The following is a 23,826-nucleotide window of genomic DNA, read 5'->3' on the forward strand; positions in this document are numbered from 1 at the left end:
CAACAGGTTCATCTCTTGTAGTCGCGTCTTTAGGTATATGGTCAACATGTTCATTACCTGGAATGCCTCCGTGGCTCAGTATCCAGATGCAGGTCATTGTCTTTCAAGAGCTGTAGGGGTCGACCAGTAGATACTGAATGTTCGCAACCAGAAGATTTTTGGGATAGCGCAAGACTACGCATTTTAAGGAACTCGTGGAATCGCTACAGATCAGGAAGTTAGTCTTGGCATGGGATTTGACATACTGAAAAGCCTGAGATATGGCAATCAACTCTGCAGTGTATACAGTGCAAGCACTTGGCAGATAGTTTGTGGCCCCTAGCATGTGCAAAAGCGTAACCGACCCTGTCGTTTACTTTCGATCTGTATGTAAATGCATATCGAATCAATCATCGTGGAGGATCAATAGAAATAGGTGTCTGAGAAGGGTGGGATCAGCATCCCTCTTGTTGCCACATAAGAGGTCCAGTCGTATCCAAGTACAGTGTACAGACCACAGGTGTCGAGAGAGCTCTGGGAACATTAATGGAGTCTACGGTAGGTCCTTCAGTAGAATATCGAATCAGAACCCAGCTGGTCTACCCACTTTTGGGCGATGCACAAACTGGTCTGAACAGATGGGGTCGTGGAACCTAGTTGAATAACAACATGGGTGAGTAGGCATCTGACATAACTTGACAGAAGTTCCTGTCTAACCTGCAGCAGTGGGACACTGGTTTCCGACGGATGGCTGTCAACAGAGCCCATACAGAAGGCTCGATTGTCAATCGCAAGCCAGTGTTGTGAACAGGGTTTAGCAAGTTCAGTACAGACAGTGCCGCCCACCCATAGACAACACATCCGTGGAGTACACAAGTGGGATAAAAATCAGCACTTCGTAAAATCTCTTAACAGCTTTGAGGTTCGCAGCCCACGAGGAGTACCAGGAAAATGGAGACCATTCAGCTTTTTAGCTTCTTAACCTAAGTTAGCTTGAGCTGCCGGACATGCAGCAGCCAAGTGAGCTTGTTAAGAGACATAAGAATTGAATAGTTTTAACGACTTCAAGTAACAGGTCACCAAGATAAACTTCCAGGTGCAGGTGCACAGTTCAGAGTCGACAAAAACACTTAACTCGATTTTGCAGGAGAAAATTCATAGGTGTGGGTCAGTGTACAGTCATGGACCGTCCAGAGACCCCTGACAATGGCACTGAATGGTACACGGTGATGCACATGCATAGTACAGGTAAAGATTATACATTTATGGAGACACTAGGGCTCACCATTGATGGCGTTGGCGAACAATTACACTCAGGACCGATCCCTGATCGACGCCAGTTTCCTCTACATATTGATTGCTGACAGTCTAACCTACCTGAACCTGAGGAAGTTTGAGAGATAGGAAATTCTGCATAAGAATGGGTGAACTGGTCCGGAAACCAAACTCCTGCAGCATAGAAAGAATGTGGTACCACCAGATGGTATCATATGCCTTCTGTACGTCAAAGAACAGAGCCATCAGACGTTGGCGACTGATGAAAGCATTATGAACTGCAGCTTCAAATCGAACCATGTGATCTGTGGTGTACTGGAAAGCCCAGAAGCCTCTTTGGAATGGTGATATACACCCCCAGACTTCAAGACACCAACGAAGATGGCGGTTGACCATTCGCACGAATATTTCGGACTAGCAGGTAGTTGAATTATGTGGGTCCTTTCCTGGTCTCATGACTGGAATAATACCTTCCCACCAGAGAGGGCATTACTCCTCCCTGCCAAATGCTATTAAAAATGGGCTCGAAGTGTTTGAGCATTTGGTTGTGGACTTCGTCAGGTCCAGGGGATTTATCTCGGCACACTGCCAAAGCACTGCGAAGCTCCCATTCACTAAAGTGGACATTGGATGATACAGATCCATTTATGGAAAGAAAGTGGACGCCACTGAAAAAGGTGTTTAAGTACTTACCATCCTCAATTCCTGACCCAAGTCGACCCTTCAGCTAACTGTGCCACATCATATTCGTAAAGTACCTTGGCATCATTGCACATGCTACCAGTAATAAACATTCCAGGTACCGCCGTGGGTGGTAGATGGCTGCAAATGCTACGGAGTTTAGTCCATACATGAGCCGATGGGGTATGGGATCGCATAGCTGAGACATTTTCAACTCTCTAGCTTCATTTTCTTTATGAAAAACCGTGCGTTCGTCCAGTCCCTTGAATGCTATTAAATTATCGATGGAGACATGTTGCCTGTGCCGTTGAAGTACACAGCAGTGTTTTCTGATAACTTGCTATCTTCAGGCCAACATGACACTGGCGGTCGTCGCGATGAGTTGGAGAAGTATGATATCGTTCCAGTTCCAGTATGAGTAATAACATCAGTAACGTCCTGTACCAATTTGTCGATATCCATAACAACTGGCTGCCAAAGTGGATATAGAGGAAAAGGAGGAGGAGGAGGAGGAACACTGCCAGTCAGCTTTATGAAGTTATCAACATGGAGCGTGTTCCCAATGTCTGAGCGGAGAGGGAGAGAACGATAACGTAATGGTCGCTGTCACGAAGATCGTCATGGACGCGCCACTGAATCAGAGTAAGATACACGGGCTGTCAACTGCGAGGTCAATAGTGGGTAACGTTCCATGGGCCACACTAAAGTGGGCTGCAGCTCCAGTGTTGATGTTTGGTTTGTGGGGCACTGAACTGCACGGTCATCAGCACCCATACAAAGTTCCAAGTCTTACACAGTTGAATGCTTGAATCAATCCAGCCTAGCCACCGTCACAAATGATGAAATGAGGACAACACAATCAGTCCCCAGGCAGAGAAAACCCCAACCTGGCTGGAAATCTAACTCGGGACCCTGTGATCTAGAGGCAGCAATGCTAGCCGTTAGACCACGAGCTGCGGGCAGCTCCAGTGTTGAGTAGGCAGACGTCCAATTCTCGAAGGAGGTGATCTAGTACTCTGGTGAGGAGCGGCGACACTGTTACAGAGGCAGACACTGTGAACAATGACATGATTGGTGCAGTATATTTTGTAGTTTTCTCAGAGCAGGGAGGGGTGTTGCCATAAACCATGTTTCTTGAAGCACTATGCCTATTACAGAGAAAGTAGCCATTAAATAATTGAGTTCAGTCAAATAGTGATGGTAGCTGTTATTTCATTGAAGAAACGTTCGTGTGAGGTCTGAGAAAGTGGCGAATGGAAAAAAATGGGTGTGATTACTTTGCTACCAGGTCGTGGTCCAACTGATTGCCTGATCCTCCGTGTGCAGGGCTGAGGAATGGAATATCTGAAGCCTCACAAATTAATTTCCCTTACTACATATCCTTCAGAGACTTCGATTTCTGGGAAGATTTTCCCAGTTTATCTTCCACGAGCGAAGAGGACCGTACTTTTAAGCCCACAGCTTCTGGCTGCTGGTCCTTGTCTTGAGAGGAGGGGTAACCTTAAGGTGTCATTCCTGACGTCAGAGGATTACTAGGCATCTCTGGCCGCACCACCCGTGTTGAAACCACCGGTGCTATAGCTGTAGGTGACGAGGGGGCTGAAATTCTCTCGCCAAACTTTTGGGCAGGACCTGAAATACGACCTGGGCCTGCAGGTGGTGAGACATTGTTATTGTGTGAGGTGTGGACTGTGGCAGAAGTCGCAAAAATTAGAGACGATATTAGTTGGATGACGTCATTTAAAGTTTTTCCTTGCATCTCCGTAAGACAGGCAGTCAATCGTTTTATTGCCTTTAATTTTCGTCCCCTCTAACTTAACATTGCAGTGAAAGAGGGTGGAGTTCTGGACAGTGCACACATTTAGGGGGTTGATCGTAAGGGCCGCCCGTCCATATGCCCGACAGCTTCATTAGAACAGGGGGAGGAGATGTGTCAGAACGTTTAGCACTTAGAGTATCTCATCAGATGATGAAAATAAGGCCTGACGTAAGACCTTTAAAACATGACAACCTTCTCAGCCAAAATGTTGAATGCTAGTATAAAACATCCAGTGTTTATTCTATTATCCTTGTGTCCTTTCTGGATGCAGTGAACAAAATGGACTCCACGACATGTCAGGTTAGGTTAGTACGCAGCTTATCAGTTTCTAGCTTCAGGCCTTCAAGTTTATTGAGCTTGTTATAGGGAGGAACGGTGAGAGGCTTAAAGGGCCCGTGATTGACTTGCGAGGCTTTCATCAGGGAAGATCTATTTCCCGTATTTTCTATTGCTGCTATATCCCCAACCTGACCAGTATTTACAACGAGAAACTGACTGCGTTGTCAGGGGTTACCACCGAGAGGGTGCATGGAAACTACGCCTCAACGGACTGACTACCGCGATGGATTTCAGATACAGAGGTAGATTCACTTGATTGGCAGGTGTAAAAGGAGAGCTTTAATGCACCCCAGTAAGGCGTCCTTCCCCAAATGACCGGCACGTCAATAAATCTTTAAAGTGGAGACGAAACCTAAAACAGGGACCAAAATTTAGAAGCCATAAAAGGTGTGGGGGGAAAGCATTAAAAAAAGCTGAAATAGCGAAATTCTTCAGAAGTCCAAAGAGTAGTAGAAATCCATAGGAAAAAGCGTGAGCAAATATCCTATTAGTCACGTCTTGCGAAGGCAAGCTCTCAACATCGCAAAGGGGAGTGTCGTCTTGGAAGACAGCATCACCATTGGTAAACATTGTATCATGATATGGATCTCATCAGCAAAAATCGTCCCATTTTATCTTCGACTGTAGTGCGACCTCGCTGAGCAATAATGGGGCTCATGGAGCACAACAGTACAACTCCCTTTACCATCACTAAAACCGTCACTTCTCACTCTTTAGACAAATTCTGCAAGAAGCTGGGAACAGCGTGAAACAACGCTCACCCGATCAAATGTTCTTCCATTTACTTCCTGCACCACGTTTTCCTGTCACGGACATTTATATCACTGACGTATGTGTTTTTAATTCTTCCTCACACTGCAGTTCACAGCTAATGGAGCTCCCTTGTTTTGATGCTGACGGGATTCGCGAGTCCGACATTAAGTTCTGCAGTGTATTTTTCAGGTGCCGTCCCCGTATTTTTAGTCGCATGCTTTTCAATGACCGTCCTTTAACGATCACTCAACAGCTTCGTCCACGAGGTGACTTAACGGGTGTTTTTCCAGTTTTTCCTCTATGCAGAAAGCATCTTCGATATGGTGCCTCTTAACACAATGTTTGGGCTACCTTTGTTACGGAAGAATCCACAATACGAGCATCAGCAATTCACTCACGTTCGGATGCACTTACATCTAACAATTTACTCAACTGCACAGAACACTGCGATGTATTGAGGACACTGCACGAGTGCCGCTACTGGTAAAATACAACAGCACAATGGCAGACTTGGTTAGCATTGGCATTTATGTTCATGTATGCATTCGTCACAGTGTTTCCGTATTTTTTGTCCAACACATGTAGCATTACATTTTAGTGCTGTAAGCCGTAGTTTGCTAAAATCGCTGAACTTTTATGACTGGATGCACAATTTAAATATTTCTTTACACCATCCTTGTTCCATACCCCTTTACCAACGAGACATACATTATCTCTCCAAGCAGAAAATTTGGTATCAAATACTAGCGTGTAATCTCTCTGTGGCTCTGTACGTGGCCACGTAGGACGGGAAGTTTCCACGTTGTATGATAATCCATTGACAACACTCTTTATATCACCTATTAATAAGCGTCATTTTCTTATAGTGGTGCGATATACATGCTGAAAGAGCAATTTTTCTAGCAATATTAGTCTCTGGTACACGCGTCACCGATTGTGCCGGTACAATTCACATTCCGCCACTCACCATAAGAATCTGAGCGTGCGAATAATGAGAATGCAAGGTATCGGATGAGTCTGGGCCAAGAAACAGCATTTTTTGAAAGCTACCTCACATTCCTGCCAGGAGCTCGCAGAAGCTAAACATTTCTTGCCACCCCAAATCCATCCCCAAAGAATGTCTCTTCAGTGAAGTCACCATGAATTGCACGGGATACAACATCGTTAAGTAACACTGCTTTTTTCCACTACCAAAATATCATTGGAAGACATGTTCTCTCTGACCTGTATTTGGTTCTATGAACAGATTAACACAGATTCGTCTAAATTGAAACTCGACATGATCACTGACCTGTCTCGTTCATTCTCCCAGGCTTCTGACACTTCAAGGCATCAAGGCAAAGCCGCTCACATCTACCCCCACCTCACCACTAACAGCCATCTCGTGGTCTGAAGGTCAGAGTGACGGCAGGTTTCCCTTTTACTTTTTGTGTGTGTAATCTAAATTCGATGCTAGTAAGCAAGAATGCTCATACAATAGTTTGCTTGTGGGGAGGGCAAACCAAATGGGTGAAATATTTTCAGTAATTAAGACTGTACTAAAAATGTGCGTTAATAAATTCTTAAATCATTTTCTTGGAAGAAAAACGATAATATACAATATTTTTCCCTATTCCTGAGAGCTAGTCGGGATCGCAGCCCCTCTGCCTCCGGTATGGGCGTCCTTGCTATCAAGAATTCCATTCCCCAGTCGCACTATAACGACCATTATTTACGTAACACGCTGTTACACCTATCCTGACATTAAGTTAAAATTTCATCTGCTTCCACTATTTGTACAGTCGTTCGTCTTTTCTATTACAACTGGAGAATTTGTGTATCGTGACTTGCTGCTATTCTGTTAAGACACCTATGCTCAGTCTCTTCGTGGTACACCTTCATGCTATGCGAATTCCTACCAACCTCGCGATCCTGGTGACCATCTCGAGAGATAATAGCGATCCTTGTTATATTTACCTATAGTTACGCCGAACACCTCAAAATCAAAGACGTCGTGCGGAGTACTTACGAGTACTTGTTTTGGGACCGTGGATTCTCGTAATTTCGAATCCGGCCAGCACACGTCTATGTATAACGTGATAACCGTTCAGCAGAGCTGAACCAACGTATGGAGCTTATGAAACGCTATTGACATTACTCTCACAGCAGGCTTGAATATTTGAAATTTATTGTGATAGTAAAGGAACTTGATCTTCGTGTGACATGAGCTAGCTAGTGGATCAAGTTAGTGTATTTTGTCAGACAGACTAGCGCCTTTTCTAACAGTCACGTCCTTCGTCAGCATATTTTACTAGTTAAGGCTTACGAACCGTTTTACCGAATATCATTACCAGGAAGAAAGCCCAGTTCTAGGGACTGCGGCGCATGTTAGCCACTTCCTATGTGTGCTTTTCTATTTATCCAGTATGTCCGGACATTTTATACTCACCTCACCTCAAGATATTGCTCTCGTTACTGAAGCCCTCCCTACTGAAATAGGACTAATCTCCAAACGAGGCAACAGTGAAGATTACCGTAACACGTTTGGGATTGAGTCGAGCGTCATGGATTTAGATATTCGTTTACGTTATCATGCGAGTGATTACCACCATATTACTGCTCAAACTGGCTCGTCTATGCAAATCATTTTGAAAACTAGAACCAAGAAACTGTGACCAAACCTGGAGGAAGGTTATCAAATCAGCTAGCGATGGTGCTGTCACAGTAGCAATCATAAACCAAAGCTATTCAAATCTCATGATAAGCGCATACAATATAAGCATTATTTGACAGCTATTTCACAGTCGCACGAGCGCACACGATGGCAGAGGTTGTGCGTTCGTGACTACGAAATTTACCTAGACCGATTAGCTAGAATAATGAAGTGAAACTTCCTCGACCAAGCAGTAAGCCATTTCCTACTTCAAGTTTACATTTCCAATGGAAGCCATCTTCAGGTACAATGTCTTATCACATTGTAATTGTGGAACTCTGTAATGGCTGCAGAAGAGCGAACTTTAGCTATTGCAACTTCTCCATGGGAACAAATCTGCACATAATCCAAATTTTTGCTGTGGAAAACAGCAAAAACTTGGGTATGTGCAGATCTGGCAGCCAGTTGATACCCCATTACGACACACATGGACCTAGAAGTGAGTTCACAATGCAATAACTACAAGAGAATCATTCTTGTGAGCCCAGTCTGCTGGGCCGAGAAGGTTTCATGCTGCACTCTAGAGTAGTAGACACTGGTAATTCATGTCAACCATCATTTAGTGACACGTTAAAAGTCAAGACAATTATGGAACGTTTAAAATTTATTACCACCAGAAAACTGCAGGTGCTGCAGAAGTTACACCCATCGACGAGGCGGAATCATTGCAATTGGCGAAATAGGGGTGTTCGGCGTGGTCGGACAGATAGGGGAGAGCAGAGGTCGGCACTGTTGGCTTGACGTCTCTTGGTACTCCGCAGCCAGCAAATCGCTCTCGATTGTTATCAGTGGACGCTGTGGGCTCGGATTTGGAACCTGTAAATGCAACGAATGTGATGCTGGTTTGAAGCTGCTCTGATATTTCGTTGGGCTGCGCTGCGGCGACAGCGCAGCACCCTTCATGGAGTCGCGCTGCGGCGACAGCGCAGCACCCTTCATGGAGTCGCGCTGCGGCGACAGCGCAGCACCCTTCATGGAGTCGCGCTGCGGCGACAGCGCAGCACCCTTCATGGAGTCGCGCTGCGGCGACAGCGCAGCACCCTTCATGGAGTCGCGCTGCGGCGACAGCGCAGCACCCTTCATGGAGTCGCGCTGCGGCGACAGCGCAGCACCCTTCATGGAGTCGCGCTGCGGCGACAGCGCAGCACCCTTCATGGAGTCGCGCTGCGGCGACAGCGCAGCACCCTTCATGGAGTCGCGCTGCGGCGACAGCGCAGCACCCTTCATGGAGTCGCGCTGCGGCGACAGCGCAGCACCCTTCATGGAGTCGCGCTGCGGCGACAGCGCAGCACCCTTCATGGAGTCGCGCTGCGGCGACAGCGCAGCACCCTTCATGGAGTCGCGCTGCGGCGACAGCGCAGCACCCTTCATGGAGTCGCGCTGCGGCGACAGCGCAGCACCCTTCATGGAGTCGCGCTGCGGCGACAGCGCAGCACCCTTCATGGAGTCGCGCTGCGGCGACAGCGCAGCACCCTTCATGGAGTCGCGCTGCGGCGACAGCGCAGCACCCTTCATGGATTCACACTGGCAGAACCACGCTGTCTCATAATCACACAGTGGGCATGGAAAGTCTGGTTCTATCTCCTCAGGTAACGGAGATCTAGAGGCTGCAGGCTGGATATTCGACATCTTCTAGTGTCAGACACCTCGTAATGCTGTGGATTTGGAAAGAATGTTACCATTACTACATAGTCACATAAAAAAGTAACACACTGCTATGCCGAGTACCTTAAATGTATTTTAATAACACTGGGCAATTATTTGCGTAAGAAAAATCATAATTATAAGATGCTTAATGCCTTTGTTATTAGCAACTTGGCTGGCTATGAATGTCAGCATTTTATATACTGATAGAGTTTTTCCTTACAAAGCATGTTATGATGGTATATCATTAAAATATCTGAAATTTTGTAGAATACATAACAGTTTTTGGTATATGTGAAGGGCCACCCTTCTTGTTAAGGTTTCTTGCAATTGACAACACCCAGCAATACAGCTTTCAACTACACTGAGGCACCACAGAAACATGTATATTCGAATACAGAGGTATATAAACACTGAATACAGCGCTGCAGTCGTCAACTATGTAAGACAAGTCAGTCTCTCAGTTGCGAGATCGGTTACTGCTGCTACAATTGCAACTTATCAAGATTTAAATCAGTTTGAACGTATACAGCTAACGCACGAACGATGGGACACAGCATCTCCGAGGTAGCTATTTTTCTGTACGACCATTTCACTTGTGTACCGTGAATATCCGGAATCCCGTGAGAGGTATGCGACATCGCTGCAGCGGGAAATACATTCTACAAGAATGGGATCAATGAGACTGAAGATAATCGTTTGAGGTTTTTAGGGCGCAAAAACTAGGGAACACGAAGGCAAAGGGGAGTTAAAAACGACTATACGTCAAACCCAATAAAAATATAGGTAAAACAGGGACTGAGGACAGTCTACAAGTTACACCATAGATAAGTAGAGGTCCAGAACTAAAAATTAAATGGACTTCGCAATATTGCTATGACGGATCAGAAGTGAAACGCGGTTGACAGTCCGCGCGTCAGCCTCTAACACGGTCAGTAATTCAGACGGCAAACCCTAACGGGAACGCAAGCTGTTTTTAAAAAAGAACCATTCCATCAGTAAATGGCGGACAGTTAAAAAGTTTGGCGCAATGTGCCCGAAGTGGTGGGGGTGCGCAGCTGAAGTTGCTATGGCTAAGAAGGCAACGCCCTATACGCAACCTAGTTAAAATGACCTCCTCGCGGCCTAAGGAGAATCTATCGAAGTGACAATAGTGCAACCCTCCTGCAAATTGCTGGACCATCGAGTGTGTGTGTCTGAACCATTCGACGAAACACCGATATGGGCTTTCACAGCCGAAGGCTCACTCGTGTACCCTTGATTGCACAACAAAGGTCTACACTTCGCCTGGGCCTGTCGACACCGACAATGGACCGATGACGGTAAACGTGCGAGGTCGGACGAGTCTCTTCAGATTGTATCGAGGAGATGGATGTGTATGGGTGTGGAGACAACCTCACGAATCCATGGATTATCCATGTCAGCAGGGGACTTCAAGTTGGTGGTGGGTGTAACGGTGTGGGGCGTGTGCAGTTTCAGTGATATGGGGCCCCTTCATTATGAGCACGAATATCCTAATGTCCCTTATTACTAATGTCAATACGATGACCAAAGTACACTGCTCTTTAATGGATTTGAATTGGAGGCACGTTTTCTGCGGTTAGCCCCCTATTATTCAGAAACCTCTCCCGTCAGATGGCTGTAGCTCGCTTCAGCTAAACGGGAATATAGGCTGAATAATATCCGTATCTTAATATCTCATGCGATATTGAGAACAGAAAATTCCGACTCATTACTTTTCAGCATACCCTTAATCTTTCACTGAAAAACTTTGGTTTCTTAATAATTACCATACATCATTCGAGGTTTAAGTATATCAAAACAATGAACGAAATATAGGTATGTGATACCACTAACACTGAAGCACATGTAATCCATGTTAACATACAGTACTTCCGCCTGAAATAAAAGTAAGTTGGATAGAAGAAATTTAACTTCTTGAGATTCAAGCTCTTCTGTCCTCGTTTTTATAGAAAAGAAAAACTTTAGTTTTCTTAAGGCAGGCCCACTCCAGAAGGAAGAACTTTCTGCTACCATAACTGGCTGACTGCTAATATAAAAAGAAACGAAAAGAGACAGGAACTTAATCGTTATTCTGTTACACAGTAAGTGGACATCTTTCATACTCCACAAACCACTGAAGTTTGGGGCAAATGGTACTTCTGGCTAACTGTTTTTGTTTCTTACCGTTCCAGTCAAGGATGAAGTGCAGGAAGGATGGTTGGTTGGTTCGTTTGAAAGAGAGGAAAGGAACCAAACTAGTTGGTCAAAGTTCCCTTGTCCCGAATAAAACTGCCACAAGGGGAGAATAAAACAAACGAGATGTACAACACAAAACGGAAAGGAAAAACCACAAGAACGAAGGAAAGGTAACGAACACTAAAAGGAACAAAAGACCACAAAAATGCAAGAAACAGAAGAGTAAAACAAAAAGGATTACAGTGATTGGTAGACCACGAGGACAAAAATAATAAGCCAGCCACCCCGCAACAAATTAAAACCTCCACCCTAAAAACACGAAGGTGGAGAGCACAGAGGGACAAAGAACATGCGCTAAAATAAAGCAAATGATGAAACCCACCCTCACAAATAAAATGTAAAACTAAAAGCTACTGTTGAGGCATTGTTGCCCAACACCAAAGGCAGGGTTCTAGGAAAGTTGAAAGTCCGCCGAAGAGCGGCGGAAAGTGTGCAGTCCAGCAAGAGATTAACAACCATCATTTGTGAGTCACAGCAACCTCGAGGGGGGTCCTCGTGACGGAGAAGGTAACCATTCGTTAGCCACATATGGCCAATGCGGAGCCGGAAATTGACAACGGATTCCCTGCGAGAGGCCCGCATGCAAGACTTCCGCACATTCGTAGTCTCAATGACATACAGTTTGTAGAGCGTACTGTTACGCCATTGTCAGTGTCTAAAATCCCTGCAGCATAAGACAGAACGCAATTCAGGTTCAGAAAAGCCAATCTCCATTAGAGGTTTCCGCGTAGGCTGCTTGGCCAGCTCGTCGGCAATTTCGTTGCCTAGGAGTCCGACGTGACCTGGTGTCCAGAAAGACGCCACTGAACGACCGGACGGTTTCAGGGCATAGATGGAGACCTGGATGGTCGCTACCAAAAGATGTTGAGGGTACCACTCGTTGACAGCTTGTATGCTGCTCAAGGAGTCAGTACACAGAAGAAACGACGACTCAGGGCACGAACGGTTGTGCTCAAGAGCACGAGATATAGCCTCCAGCTCTGCAGTGAAACGCTGCAGCCATCGGGCAAGGAATGCTGTTCAGTAAGTCCTCCACGGACATACACGAAGCCAACGTGAGCAGCCGCCATGGAGCCATCGGTGTAAACCACTTCATGGCCACAGTACATATCGAGAATCAAAAGGAAGAGAGCGGAGAGTCGGAGGGTTAACGGAGTCCTTTGGCCCATGTGAAATGTCCAGGCGAAACCGCGGCCTAGGTGTACACAATGGAGTTGTACGTGAATGGACCGCAAGTATAGGTGCTAAAGGCAAAAACTAGTTCAGAAAGAAGGGATCAGACACTAACTGCAATTGGAACCCCTGACCTGGGCCTTCGATGCAGGATATGAACCACCGTGGGTGGGAAAAGGAGACGGTAATTCGAATGCGCAGGAGAACTACGAACGTGGGCAACTTAACTGGCCAGCAGTTATGCATGTCTAACTCGCAATGAAGGGACTCTAGCCTCCGCAGGGACGCCGCTCACCGGACTTTCATTACACGCTCCTGTAGCTAGTTGAACGCTGCAGTGGTGCGCTGGGTCGAGTAAAGGCAACGCTGCGGGCGTCGCAGAACCGTAAATTACACTCCAATAGTGAAGGCGGGATTGAACAAGGGCTTTGTAGAGCTGCAGCGGAGTAGAGCTATCTGCACCCCAGTTGGTGCTGCTCAGTCAGCGGACGGCATTGAGGTGCTGCCAGCACTTCCACTTAACTGACGAGGGTGAGGAAGCCAAGTCAATCGGAAGTTGAAATCCAGTCCTAAGAAGCGATATGTCTCCACTATAGTGAGGGGATCGTCAATAAGGCAAACTTCTGGTACTGGATGAACGATACGACGCCGACAGAAGTGCATAACGCACAACGTTGCGGCAGAAAACTGGAAACCTTGTGTTACAGCCCATGACTGCGCCTTGTGGATGGCTCCCTGTAGGAACCGCTTAGCAACAGCAGTACTGGTTAAACAGTATGAAATGCAGAATTCGTCTACAGAGGTGAGACGGACGGCACTACAGCTGCTAGACCATTAATGGCCACTAAAAGTATAGACATTAAATATGGAGCACTGCGGGACCTCATTCGCCAGGATATGGGGGAGGGGACTATGGGAGGCACAGACTTGGACGCGGGAAGTACAAAGCGACAGGAAATTATGGATAGAATCTGAAGTGGGCCTCGAAGATCCCATTCATATTATGTGGCAATGATATGTCGTCAGGTGGTGTCATACACTTTCCGTAAATCAAGAAAGACGGCAACAAAGCGTTGGCGTCTGGAAAAGGCTGTTCAGGTGGCAGACTCGAGGGACAAGATTATCAGTAGTACAGCGACCCTGGTGGAAACCGTACTGGCCCGGAGCCAGTAGGCCACGTGACTCCAGGACCCAACATAACTGCCGACACCATACATTCCCGCACCTTACAAAGTTTGCGAGGCTGACAGACCCCTAGTTATCTACATAGAACGGGTTTTTGGCGGGTTTGAGCACTTATGATTGTGCTCTCCTACCAGTGCAACGGAAAGACGCCATCGCACCAAATCCAGTTGAAGATCATGAGGATATGTCACTTGTAGTCAGACGAGAGGTTTAATCATCTCACGATCTTATCTGGTCCAGGAGCTGTATCAGGGCAATGTGTAAGGACACTAAGGAGCTCCCATTCTGTAAATATGGGGGGGGGGGGGGGGTTATAGGGTTCACTGTGGCTTGTAGTGAACCAGAGGACTTTCCCTCCCATCCACCATATGAGAATGCGAAAGGCTTTGCATCGGTAGATAACACGCCATTTACGTTAACACCGGGAACACCTGTTGGGCCTGGTACCCAAAAACTGACTTGCCCAGATTTTGGAAGGTGATGTATGGCACCCAATGGTCGAGACGTGTATCTCATAACTCCTGCTCCGCCTTTTGATAAGCTGGCGAATGCAGGCAGAGCCGTTTAAAGGCTATTGGGTGCTCCAGGGAAGGGTGCCACTTATATTGCTGTAGAGTTCGCCTACGCTCTTTACTTGCCTCAGCGACTTCCGACGACCGGAAGGTATCGACTTTCACTGAGGACATCCCAAAGAACGAGGTACCGCATTTTCCGCAGCAGAAACGATCGTTGTGCCGTTGTTACCTGCTCAACCACAACGTCGATCGCACCATGTGGAGGGGATTCAACAGTGACAGAAGATGTGGAGGCTTCGCAGTCTGCCTTGTTTAAAGCCCACCTGCGCAGGCGTCTATGGGAATGACGCTGGGGGAGTGACAAAGATGGGGAAATGGTCACTGCCACTCAGGTCATGTGCTTTCCAGCGGATAGACGGAAGAAGTCCTGGGCAGAAAATTGATAAATCAAAGCGAAATCAATGGCCGAGGAACTACCAATAGTCACAATGAAATGTGTTGCAGCCCAAGTATTTAAGACACAGAGGTCGGACAGACAGTAAGGGTTACACATCTCTGCCTCAGTGAGCACAGTGCCACCCTACAAGGGGTATGAGCATTATTCGCTCCCAGAATTAGGAAAGATTTAGAGAGTTCAGCAATCAGTGGAGCCAATGCTTTCAGGGGTACTGCATCTTCTGATGTCAGATAAATGTTGCAGACAATTATTTCCTTATTCTGACAGCCACAGCTTCTAGAGTGGTTTGAAGGGGCACAGGTTCACTACAAATGGAGTTCAGGACAGAAACTCCACCTGACACTATTTTAGTTGCTACAGTTCTCTTAATATCCCCTGTAGCCACGAAGGGCAGGTCTGCATTGCCAGGAACCAGGTTTCCTGGAGGGCAATGCAGAAAGCAGGTGTAAAGCTTAACAATTGACATAGCTCAGCCAGGTGGTGGAAAAAACAGCTACAATCTACTGGAAGATTGTATGATCTTGAGGGTGGGAAGGCATCTAACATTCAATGAGGCAGTTTATGCCTTAGTGTCACCTACCCCCACCGACTTATTGACTGAGCAGTCTATATCCATTGTATCTGAGGTCCTGGCAAGATCTAGGCCCTTAGGTTCCACCAATATCTCCACCCCATCCTCAGATGCAGAGCCTGTAGGTAGCAGTGGTGTGGGTGCCACTACAATTCCCCGCGCCTTGAGGGTCTTCCTTCTGGATTTCTCTTGCTGAGCCTTTAGTTTCTCTGGCTGGGAGGGCTTCACTGATTCAGTTTCCAGGACTGAAGATGATCGTGAAGCCCTACAACCAACTGCTTTTCTGCACTTCAGCCACTGGTGGGTGTCGTGGAAACCTGGGAAGGGAGTTACCCATGGGACCACTTCCTAGCGAGGAGCCAATAAAGACTTAACGCTTCTCCAGCTGTAAAGTGGGGACTGGTGTCCCAGATGGGGGGCTGGAACTTCTAGTGGTGGCGGCGGAAGTGGTCATAGCCACGGGATGAAGGCCCTTAAATTTCCTCTTAAGCTCAGTGTAGGTCAGTCAGTTCATGGTCTTATATTCCATGATTTTCTTTTCTTGCTGTAAAATCTTGCAGCCTGGCGAGCAAGCTGAATGATGCTCTCTGCAGTTGACACAGATGGGAGGCAGGGCACATTGAATATTGGGATGTGATGGGCATCCGCAATCTCGACATGTGACGCTGACAAGTGGCCAAACTTCCAGCTGTACATCACCGCAGTAGACCATCACCCTTATCTCTGTTAATGTGTCATCCTATAAGGCCACATAGGCACTGATGGCCATTTGATTATTCTCTGACCCCAGTGGGCACACCAATCAAAATTTACATAGTCACTAAATTGGTGTACACATCACACTGCAAAAGAAGGTCCCTGTGAAATATGATACCCTGCATCATATTTAAGCTCATATGGGGCGTGATGGTTGCAGAAACATGCCCAGCTTGTCACAAGCGAGTAACGCCCACGACTGGGTAGAGGCGGCTGTTGTGATGAAGACTGACCCTTATCTCATTTTGGACAAACCTTCCACCTCTGCAAACTTGTCCTCTAAATGCTCAACACAAAAGTTATGCTTCATTACATGGTCGCCCCACAGCACGGGACTCTCTACTATGCTGGATATCAGGTGCAAGCAACCAAACAAGTCCACTGTCTTCGTCAGAGTAGAAAACGATACTGCACAGTTGGAGAAATACGCACCCAGGAGGCTGACCTCACCCAACAGTTTGAGAATAAGCAGAAGTGCAGATCCACGCCGACGAAGGATGTGATAGGTCTCAGAGCATGATGGACATCATGCACCATTGGTTCACTCTCTGCGAAAATTTCGATAAATGGAGGTCAAACCCTACAGGGGACCGTCACAAAGGCAGAAACGTCTGCGACTCATTTTGGTCGCCTCTTCGACAGGCAGGAATACATCGGGCCTATTCTAACCCCCAGACCCACAGAGGGGGTAGTGGGGAAAACAAGGCGGAATATCGCCCTTATGTGCATCTCTACCACAGGTTACAAATTTCGCTAGGTGTCGAGAAGACGTTCTGTTGTGGGTGAAGTGTCACTGGTAGCAGCCCATCAGGTTCAGAATATACAACCAGACTAATAATTGCATAGCACCACTATCAAAGGTTAGGAAAGGAGTGCAGGTGGGCACTAAGGAGGCATCTACCATTTTCATTACATGGCCAGCAATGACACCCTGATCAGAGACGTAAAATTTGATTTTGGAGTGTTAAATCGTCGAAGAGCCTGATGTGAATGACACCACATGAAGAATTCAAGAATTCTAAGGGCGTTGGCACAAACAGGGTAGCTTTGGAGTAGCGAGGCAGTAAGCAGTTTTGCTCAAGAATCAGAAGTAGTCCAAAGAAGCTAAGTGCCCTTCCATGAACGAGAGCATAATTTCACAGGGCCCTGAATTGCATCAACACCTTTCTGAATAATTAACGGATTTACCATGGCAAAGGACTGACCTTCAGAATGTGAGACCATGAGGAACCGTGGTTCAGTGGGAAGGGTCTTTGAATCATTAGCCTCATTACGTTTACATTTTGTAGACATTGATTGGAAAGTTGATTGAGTCATTGTGAGAAAATCTCCATGATTGCCACTGTCTCCAATGACACTCCTTCCATCTGGAGGCTGCCTTCACAAGGGGATGCACCCACCTTAGGTGATTGTTCACTCCTAAGGTTACACTTCCCTAACACCTGACAGGGGCCAATCAGCAATTTGGGAAGGCTGCAACTCGGGCAATCACCCCTCCCTGGGCCTGGCTTGTTCCAAAGGGTACATGTAAACCCTACCTGTCGACTCGGGGCTGGGAATTACGCATTACCCTTTCATCTGTTACGGGTCAGACGTGTGGGCTGGCCTTCAGGAGCGCACAGGCAGGAAGAAAAACAGGAACCTCGAACGCCGAAAGCGGAACAAGAGGAGAAAGAAAGGTAAGGGAAAAGTAAGGTGAGATCGTTCTTACATCAGCGACAGACAATTCAGAACATTCTAAATAACATTCCCCAACGAGGGGAAAAAGGATAGCAAGAGGATAGACATGTACAGAATGTAAAAATGCTGCGAAGGCTGGGTCCCCGTGGTAACCAAGCATAAACGCGCCAACGAGTGGCAAGCCCACTGGGGAGCGGGAGGGGGTGGTTTGTTTTGGAGGAGGCAACCGAACGGGGAGGTCATCGATCCCATCGGATTAGAGAAGGATAGTGAAGGCAATCGGGCGTGCCCTTTGAAAGGAACCATCCTGGCTATTGCCTGAAGTGATTTTGGGAAATCACAGTAAACCTAAATCAGGATGGCCAGACGCGGGTTTGAATTGTGCTCCCAAATGCGAGTCTAGTGTCCTAACCACTGCGCCACCTCACTGTCGTTTCCCATGTACGAAGGCGTCATCGTAATTCTAGAGTGGTTAAGGGACTGAGCAGCAAGGTCATCAATTAACTTTTTATATCTGGAATTCACAGTTATGTAGAACTTTACAGAAGATATTTAAGCCAGTGACACACTATTTCCGCCTAAGGAAATTATCAAGTGCAGCATTTTAGCTCGGTTTGCTGCCGTGTAGGTAGCTTTAATTTTCACGTTCATGTGTTTTGGAAAAACATTCTTGCACTTAAACTTTATACATTCTGTTGTCTTTAGTAGTAGCACACGGGTTGTTGCTGAATTACCAACGAACGAGAATAAACCTACAAAAGACAACAGAATGTATAAAATTTAACAAACAGTGAAATAATAATGAAGTTTTCCAAAATACATCAACGTGAAAACTAAAGCTACCTCCACGGCAGCAAAAGGAGCTAAAAAGCTGCACTTGATGGCCTAAGGCCGAAATTGCGATCGTGAAATAGAGTGTTACTGTCTCTGGCGTAAATGTCTTAAGGCCATCAGTTCCTCAGCCCGGAGCTAGTTCATCCAGAACTAGCTATTTCTGCCACAAACGTTTTGAAGCTTTAAGTACATTTGAATGCGAAATCCAAGCATTGAAGGCAATATTGGTGTCAGTTGTGAAACAATTTACGGACAATTAGATCGGGCCAGTACGTACGTCACAGCTGACTAACAGTCTTCCAAGGCTCACTCACGGCGGTAATAAACCCATTCGCATCTCACCCCGACCAACCCGATGAAGGGCGTAGACTGCTACAAAATTTGTAAATGTAAATTCATTTACAGTCTTGCTAATTTTACGCCAGAGCAATATCTGAAGTAACTGATCGCCATTACGATGTGTCCCGTCTTTAGTTGAATCATGTACGCAGACACGACGGCGAACGTTTATTTTACTAACTGCGGTCATTAACTGCCCTACAACGATTAATAGTCCCCATTCGGATCTCCGGGCGGGGACTACTCAGGAGGATGTCGTTATCAGGAGAAAGAAAACTGGCGTTCTACGGATCGGAGCGTGGAATGTCAGATCCCTTAATCGGGCAGGTAGGTTAGAAAATTTAAAAAGGGAAATGGATAGGTTAAAGTTAGATATAGTGGGAATTAGTGAAGTTCGGTGGCAGGAGGAACAAGACTTCTGGTCAGGTGACTACAGGGTTATAAACACAAAATCAAATAGGGGTAATGCAGGAGTAGGTTTAATAATGAATAGGAAAATAGGAATGCGGATAAGCTACTACAAACAGCATAGTGAACGCATTATTGTGGCCAAGATAGATACGAAGCCCACACCTACTACAGTAGTACAAGTTCATATGCCAACTAGCTCTGCAGATGAAGAAATTGAAGAAATGTACGATGAAATAAAAGAAATTATTCAGATAGTGAAGGGAGACGAAAATTTAATAGTAATGGGTGACTGGAATTCGAGTGTAGGAAAAGGGAGAGAAGGAAACATAATATGTGAATATGGATTGGGGCTAAGAAATGAAAGAGGGCTCGCCTTGTTGAATTTTGCACAGAGCACAACTTAATCATAGCTAACACTTGGTTTAAGAATCATGAAAGAAGGTTGTATACGTGGAAGAACCCTGGAGATACTAAAAGGTATCAGATTATATAATGGTAAGACAGATTTAGGAACCAGGTTTTAAGTTGTAAGACATTTCCAGGGGCAGATGTGGACTGACCACAATCTATTGGTTATGACCTGTAGATTAAAACTGAAGAAACTGCAAAAATGTGGGAAATTAAGGAGATGGGACCTGGATAAACTGAAAGAACCAGAGGTTGTACAGAGTTTCAGAGAGAGCATAAGGGAACAATTGACAGGAATAGGGGAAAGAAATACAGTAGAAGAAGAATGGGTAGCTTTGAGGGATGAAGTAGTGAAGGCAGCAGAGGATCAAGTAGGTAAAAAGACGAGGGCTAGTAGAAATCCTTGGGTAACAGAAGAAATATTGAATTTAATTGATGAAAGGAGAAAATATAAAAATGCAGTAAATGAAGCAGGCAAAAAGGAATACAAACGTCTCAAAAATGAGATCGACAGGAAGTGCAAAATGGCTAAGCAGGCATGGCTAGAGGACAAATTTAAGGATGTAGAAGCTTATCTCACCAGGGGTAAGATAGATACTGCCTACAGGAAAATTAAAGAGACCTTTGGAGAAAGGAGAACCACTTGTATGAATATCAAGAGCTCAGATGGCAGCCCAGTTCTAAGCAAAGAAGGGAAGGCAGAAAGGTGGAAGGAGTATATAGAGGGTTTATACATGGGCGATGTACTTGAGGACAATATTATGGAAATGGAAGAGGATGTAGATGAAGACGAAATGGGAGATACGATACTGCGTGAAGAGTTTGACAGAGCACTGAAAGTCCTGAGTCGAAACAAGGCCCCCGGAGTAGACCACATTCCATTAGAACTACTGACGGCCTTGGGACAACCAGTCCTGACAAAACTCTACCAGCTGGTGAGCAAGATGTATGAGACAGGCGAAATACCCTCAGACTTCAAGAAGAATATAATAATTCCAATCCCAAAGAAAGCAGGTGCTGACAGATGTGAAAATTACCGAACTATCAGTTTAATAAGCCACGGCTGCAAAATACTAACGCGAATTCTTTACAGACGAATGGAAAAACTGGTAGATGCAGACCTCGGGGAGGATCAGTTTGGATTCCGTAGAAATGTTGGAACACGTGAGGCAATACTGACCTTACGACTTATCTTAGAAGAAAGATTAAGAAAAGGCAAACCTACGTTTCTAGCATTTGTAGACTTAGAGAAAGCTTTTGACAATGTTGACTGGCATACTCTCTTTCAAATTCTGAAGGTGGCAGGGGTAAAATACAGGGAGCGAAAGGCTATTTATAATTTGTACAGAAACCAGATGGCAGTCGTAAGAGTCCAGGGGCATGAAAGGGAAGCAGTGGTTGGGAAAGGAGTGAGACAGGGTTGTAGCCCTCCCCGATGTTATTCAATCTGTATATTGAGCAAGCAGTAAAGGAAACAAAAGAAAAATTTGGAGTAGGTATTAAAATTCATGGAGACGAAGTAAAAACTTTGAGGTTCGCCGATGACATTGTAATTCTGTCAGAGACGGCAAAGGACTTGGAACAGCAGTTGAACGGAATGGACAGTGTCTTGAAAGGAGGATATAAGATGAGCATTAACAAAAGCAAAACGAGGATAATGGAATGTAGTCAAATTAAATCGGGTGATGCTGAGGGAATTAGACTAGGAAATGAGACACTTAAAGTAGTAAAGGAGTTTTGCTATTTAGGAAGTAAAATAACTGATGATGGTCGAAGTAGAGAGGATATAAAATGTAGACTGGCAATGGCAAGGAAAGCGTTTCTGAAGAAGAGAAATTTGTTAACATCGAATATAGATTTATGTATCAGGAAGTCGTTTCTGAAAGTATTTGTTTGGAGTGTAGCCATGTATGGAAGTGAAACATGGACGATAACTAGTTTGGACAAGAACAGAATAGAAGCTTTCGAAATGTGGTGCTACAGAAGAATACATAAGATAAGGTGGATAGAGTACGTAACTAATGAGGAGGTATTGAATAGGATTGGGGAGAAGAGAAGTTTGTGGCACAACTTGACTAGAAGAAGGGATCGGTTGGTAGGACTTTTTTTGAGGCATCAAGGGATCACAAATTTAGCATTGGAGGGCAGCGTGGAGGGTAAAAATCGTAGAGGGAGACCGAGAGATGAGTACACTAAGCAGATTCAGAAGGATGTAGGTTGCAGTAGGTACTGGGAGATGAAGCAGCTTGCACAGGATAGAGTAGCATGGAGAGCTGCATCAAACCAGTCTCAGGACTGAAGACAACAACGATTAAATGATAAAAATTGCCGTAACACTATCACTGCATAATCTAGCACGCTATGTAGAATTTGCACTGAACGAGTCTTCCTTACAACGTGCAAACACATGGGATGTGTCCTGTGGACATTTCCGACACTATCATGCACACACTGCTAACGTTATGCACAGGGTGTGTTAGTTAAATATTCCTTGCACTACGAGTAAACTGTAAAGCCATTATGGGTGCGGTATAAGGCTCTTTATATGAAGTACCAACAGGAAGATAGTCAACTGAACAGAAAATATAAAATTTCACGTTTCATAGCCTACACAACCACGTAATAAGAAATTTACAAAACAGCCACACACAGCATTCCAGTTTATAAAACGAAACAAGCCTAAAATCACTAAAAACTTGGAAGAAACTAACAAATTTGAAACGTGATTTGACGAATGTGATACAGTTTTAGAACATCACACAGTTCAGGAGAAAATCACGGTGCTGCGACATGTAACTGATTCTTTCCCCGACAAATGGGACCCAACACGAGTCTTTTACAGGTAAAAAGGCGCTAACGCAACTTGTCACGTTATTGTACGTGTATATACACGGTATCAAATCATATGAGTGTTTCTAGTACCATGAACATTTCTGTCGAATAGAACTTACGAACCACCATACGAAAATATGTTTCGAGAAATTGATCAGTGCCACACGGCCTACCGGCAGAATTTTATATGAATATTGGCACCTAGTTAACGAACAGCCTACGCATATTTACTGTGGATTCCCGCAACGCATTCTACAAATTACAGATCTGGGTAGCAATAACAGAGCTAATACAACAAATCAGTAAATCTATGACTAACATCCTTAATTGTGACCGAACCCTCGGTGCACAACGTGTCTTATCTCCTTATATTTTAAATTCCTTTAAGTTTGTTATGTAAAAACGTAAGGACGATGTGTTAGCCGAGTAGATTTTGTTAGCTTCCTACATTCAAACGCCCCTTTCGGTAACTTCTTTAATTTTGAAACCCGTTATAGAATACGTGTATCATTTACAACAATACCTTACATAGCTTTCGTTTCCACACTTCCTAGATATTAGCCTTCCAGGCGCTCTAACCAGGATGACAATGGAATACATTCCTACTCCACGGGCTTTCAGACAGGGATGTCTCCAGTCTTGCAACTGATACGCGATTGCAACGGAACTTATCTATGGTAAGATTACTCCAGACCAATGAGGTACCAATTTGTTCAGTTGCAAGACTTGTACACGCTAATACGGACGGTATCGAAGTCACAATTGCAACTGACGATACGACAGCAGCACATACTTCAGTTCGCAAGTAAGTGACAGTGGAGCAACCTTAAGGAAAAACGAATTATCGTCTAATTTTTGCGAATGGAGGATATTGCGTCCGACCTGCCGCCCCAAAGTTGCCGCGAGGATGCTGGACTGCACGTCACATCAAATCTTCCAGAAACGCTTCCTACCAAGTAGCACCTCGAGAGAGCTTAAGTAGACCTCCGAGAACAGTTAATTTGCATCCCGACCTAACGGCTCTGTTTTAACTTTATAGCAGAAGTGCAACATACTGCGGATGTTATCCAGTGTCATAGCCAGACAACTTTGACCAATGACAGCTTGGTGCATTCTGAGCTTAAAATATTAGGTAACTACTCTGCGCATGCCAAATTTAAAACAACGCAAAATCCCAAGATTGGCAGAGTTTCACAAAAGTTCGAAATATAGCGCGTACTTCAG

At 45.4% G+C, this 23,826-nt stretch overlaps 1 protein-coding gene across 2 annotated transcripts in view; it reads right to left on the reverse strand.

Annotated features, from left to right (window-relative positions):
* LOC126298760 (protein FAM186A-like) overlaps positions 1-23,826 on the reverse strand; it is a 37,045-nt gene that overhangs the window by 3,894 nt on the left and 9,325 nt on the right. For both annotated transcript variants that reach the window (XM_049990207.1, XM_049990208.1), the window contains exon 2: positions 8,150-9,193. In XM_049990207.1, coding sequence (XP_049846164.1) covers positions 8,178-9,167 — 990 coding nt within the window. In that variant the 5' untranslated portion in view covers positions 9,168-9,193 and the 3' untranslated portion in view covers positions 8,150-8,177. The remainder of the gene's footprint in view (positions 1-8,149; positions 9,194-23,826) is intronic.

This window comes from Schistocerca gregaria, chromosome X (genome assembly GCF_023897955.1).
Source record: "Schistocerca gregaria isolate iqSchGreg1 chromosome X, iqSchGreg1.2, whole genome shotgun sequence".
Taxonomy (NCBI): Eukaryota; Metazoa; Arthropoda; class Insecta; order Orthoptera; family Acrididae; genus Schistocerca; species Schistocerca gregaria.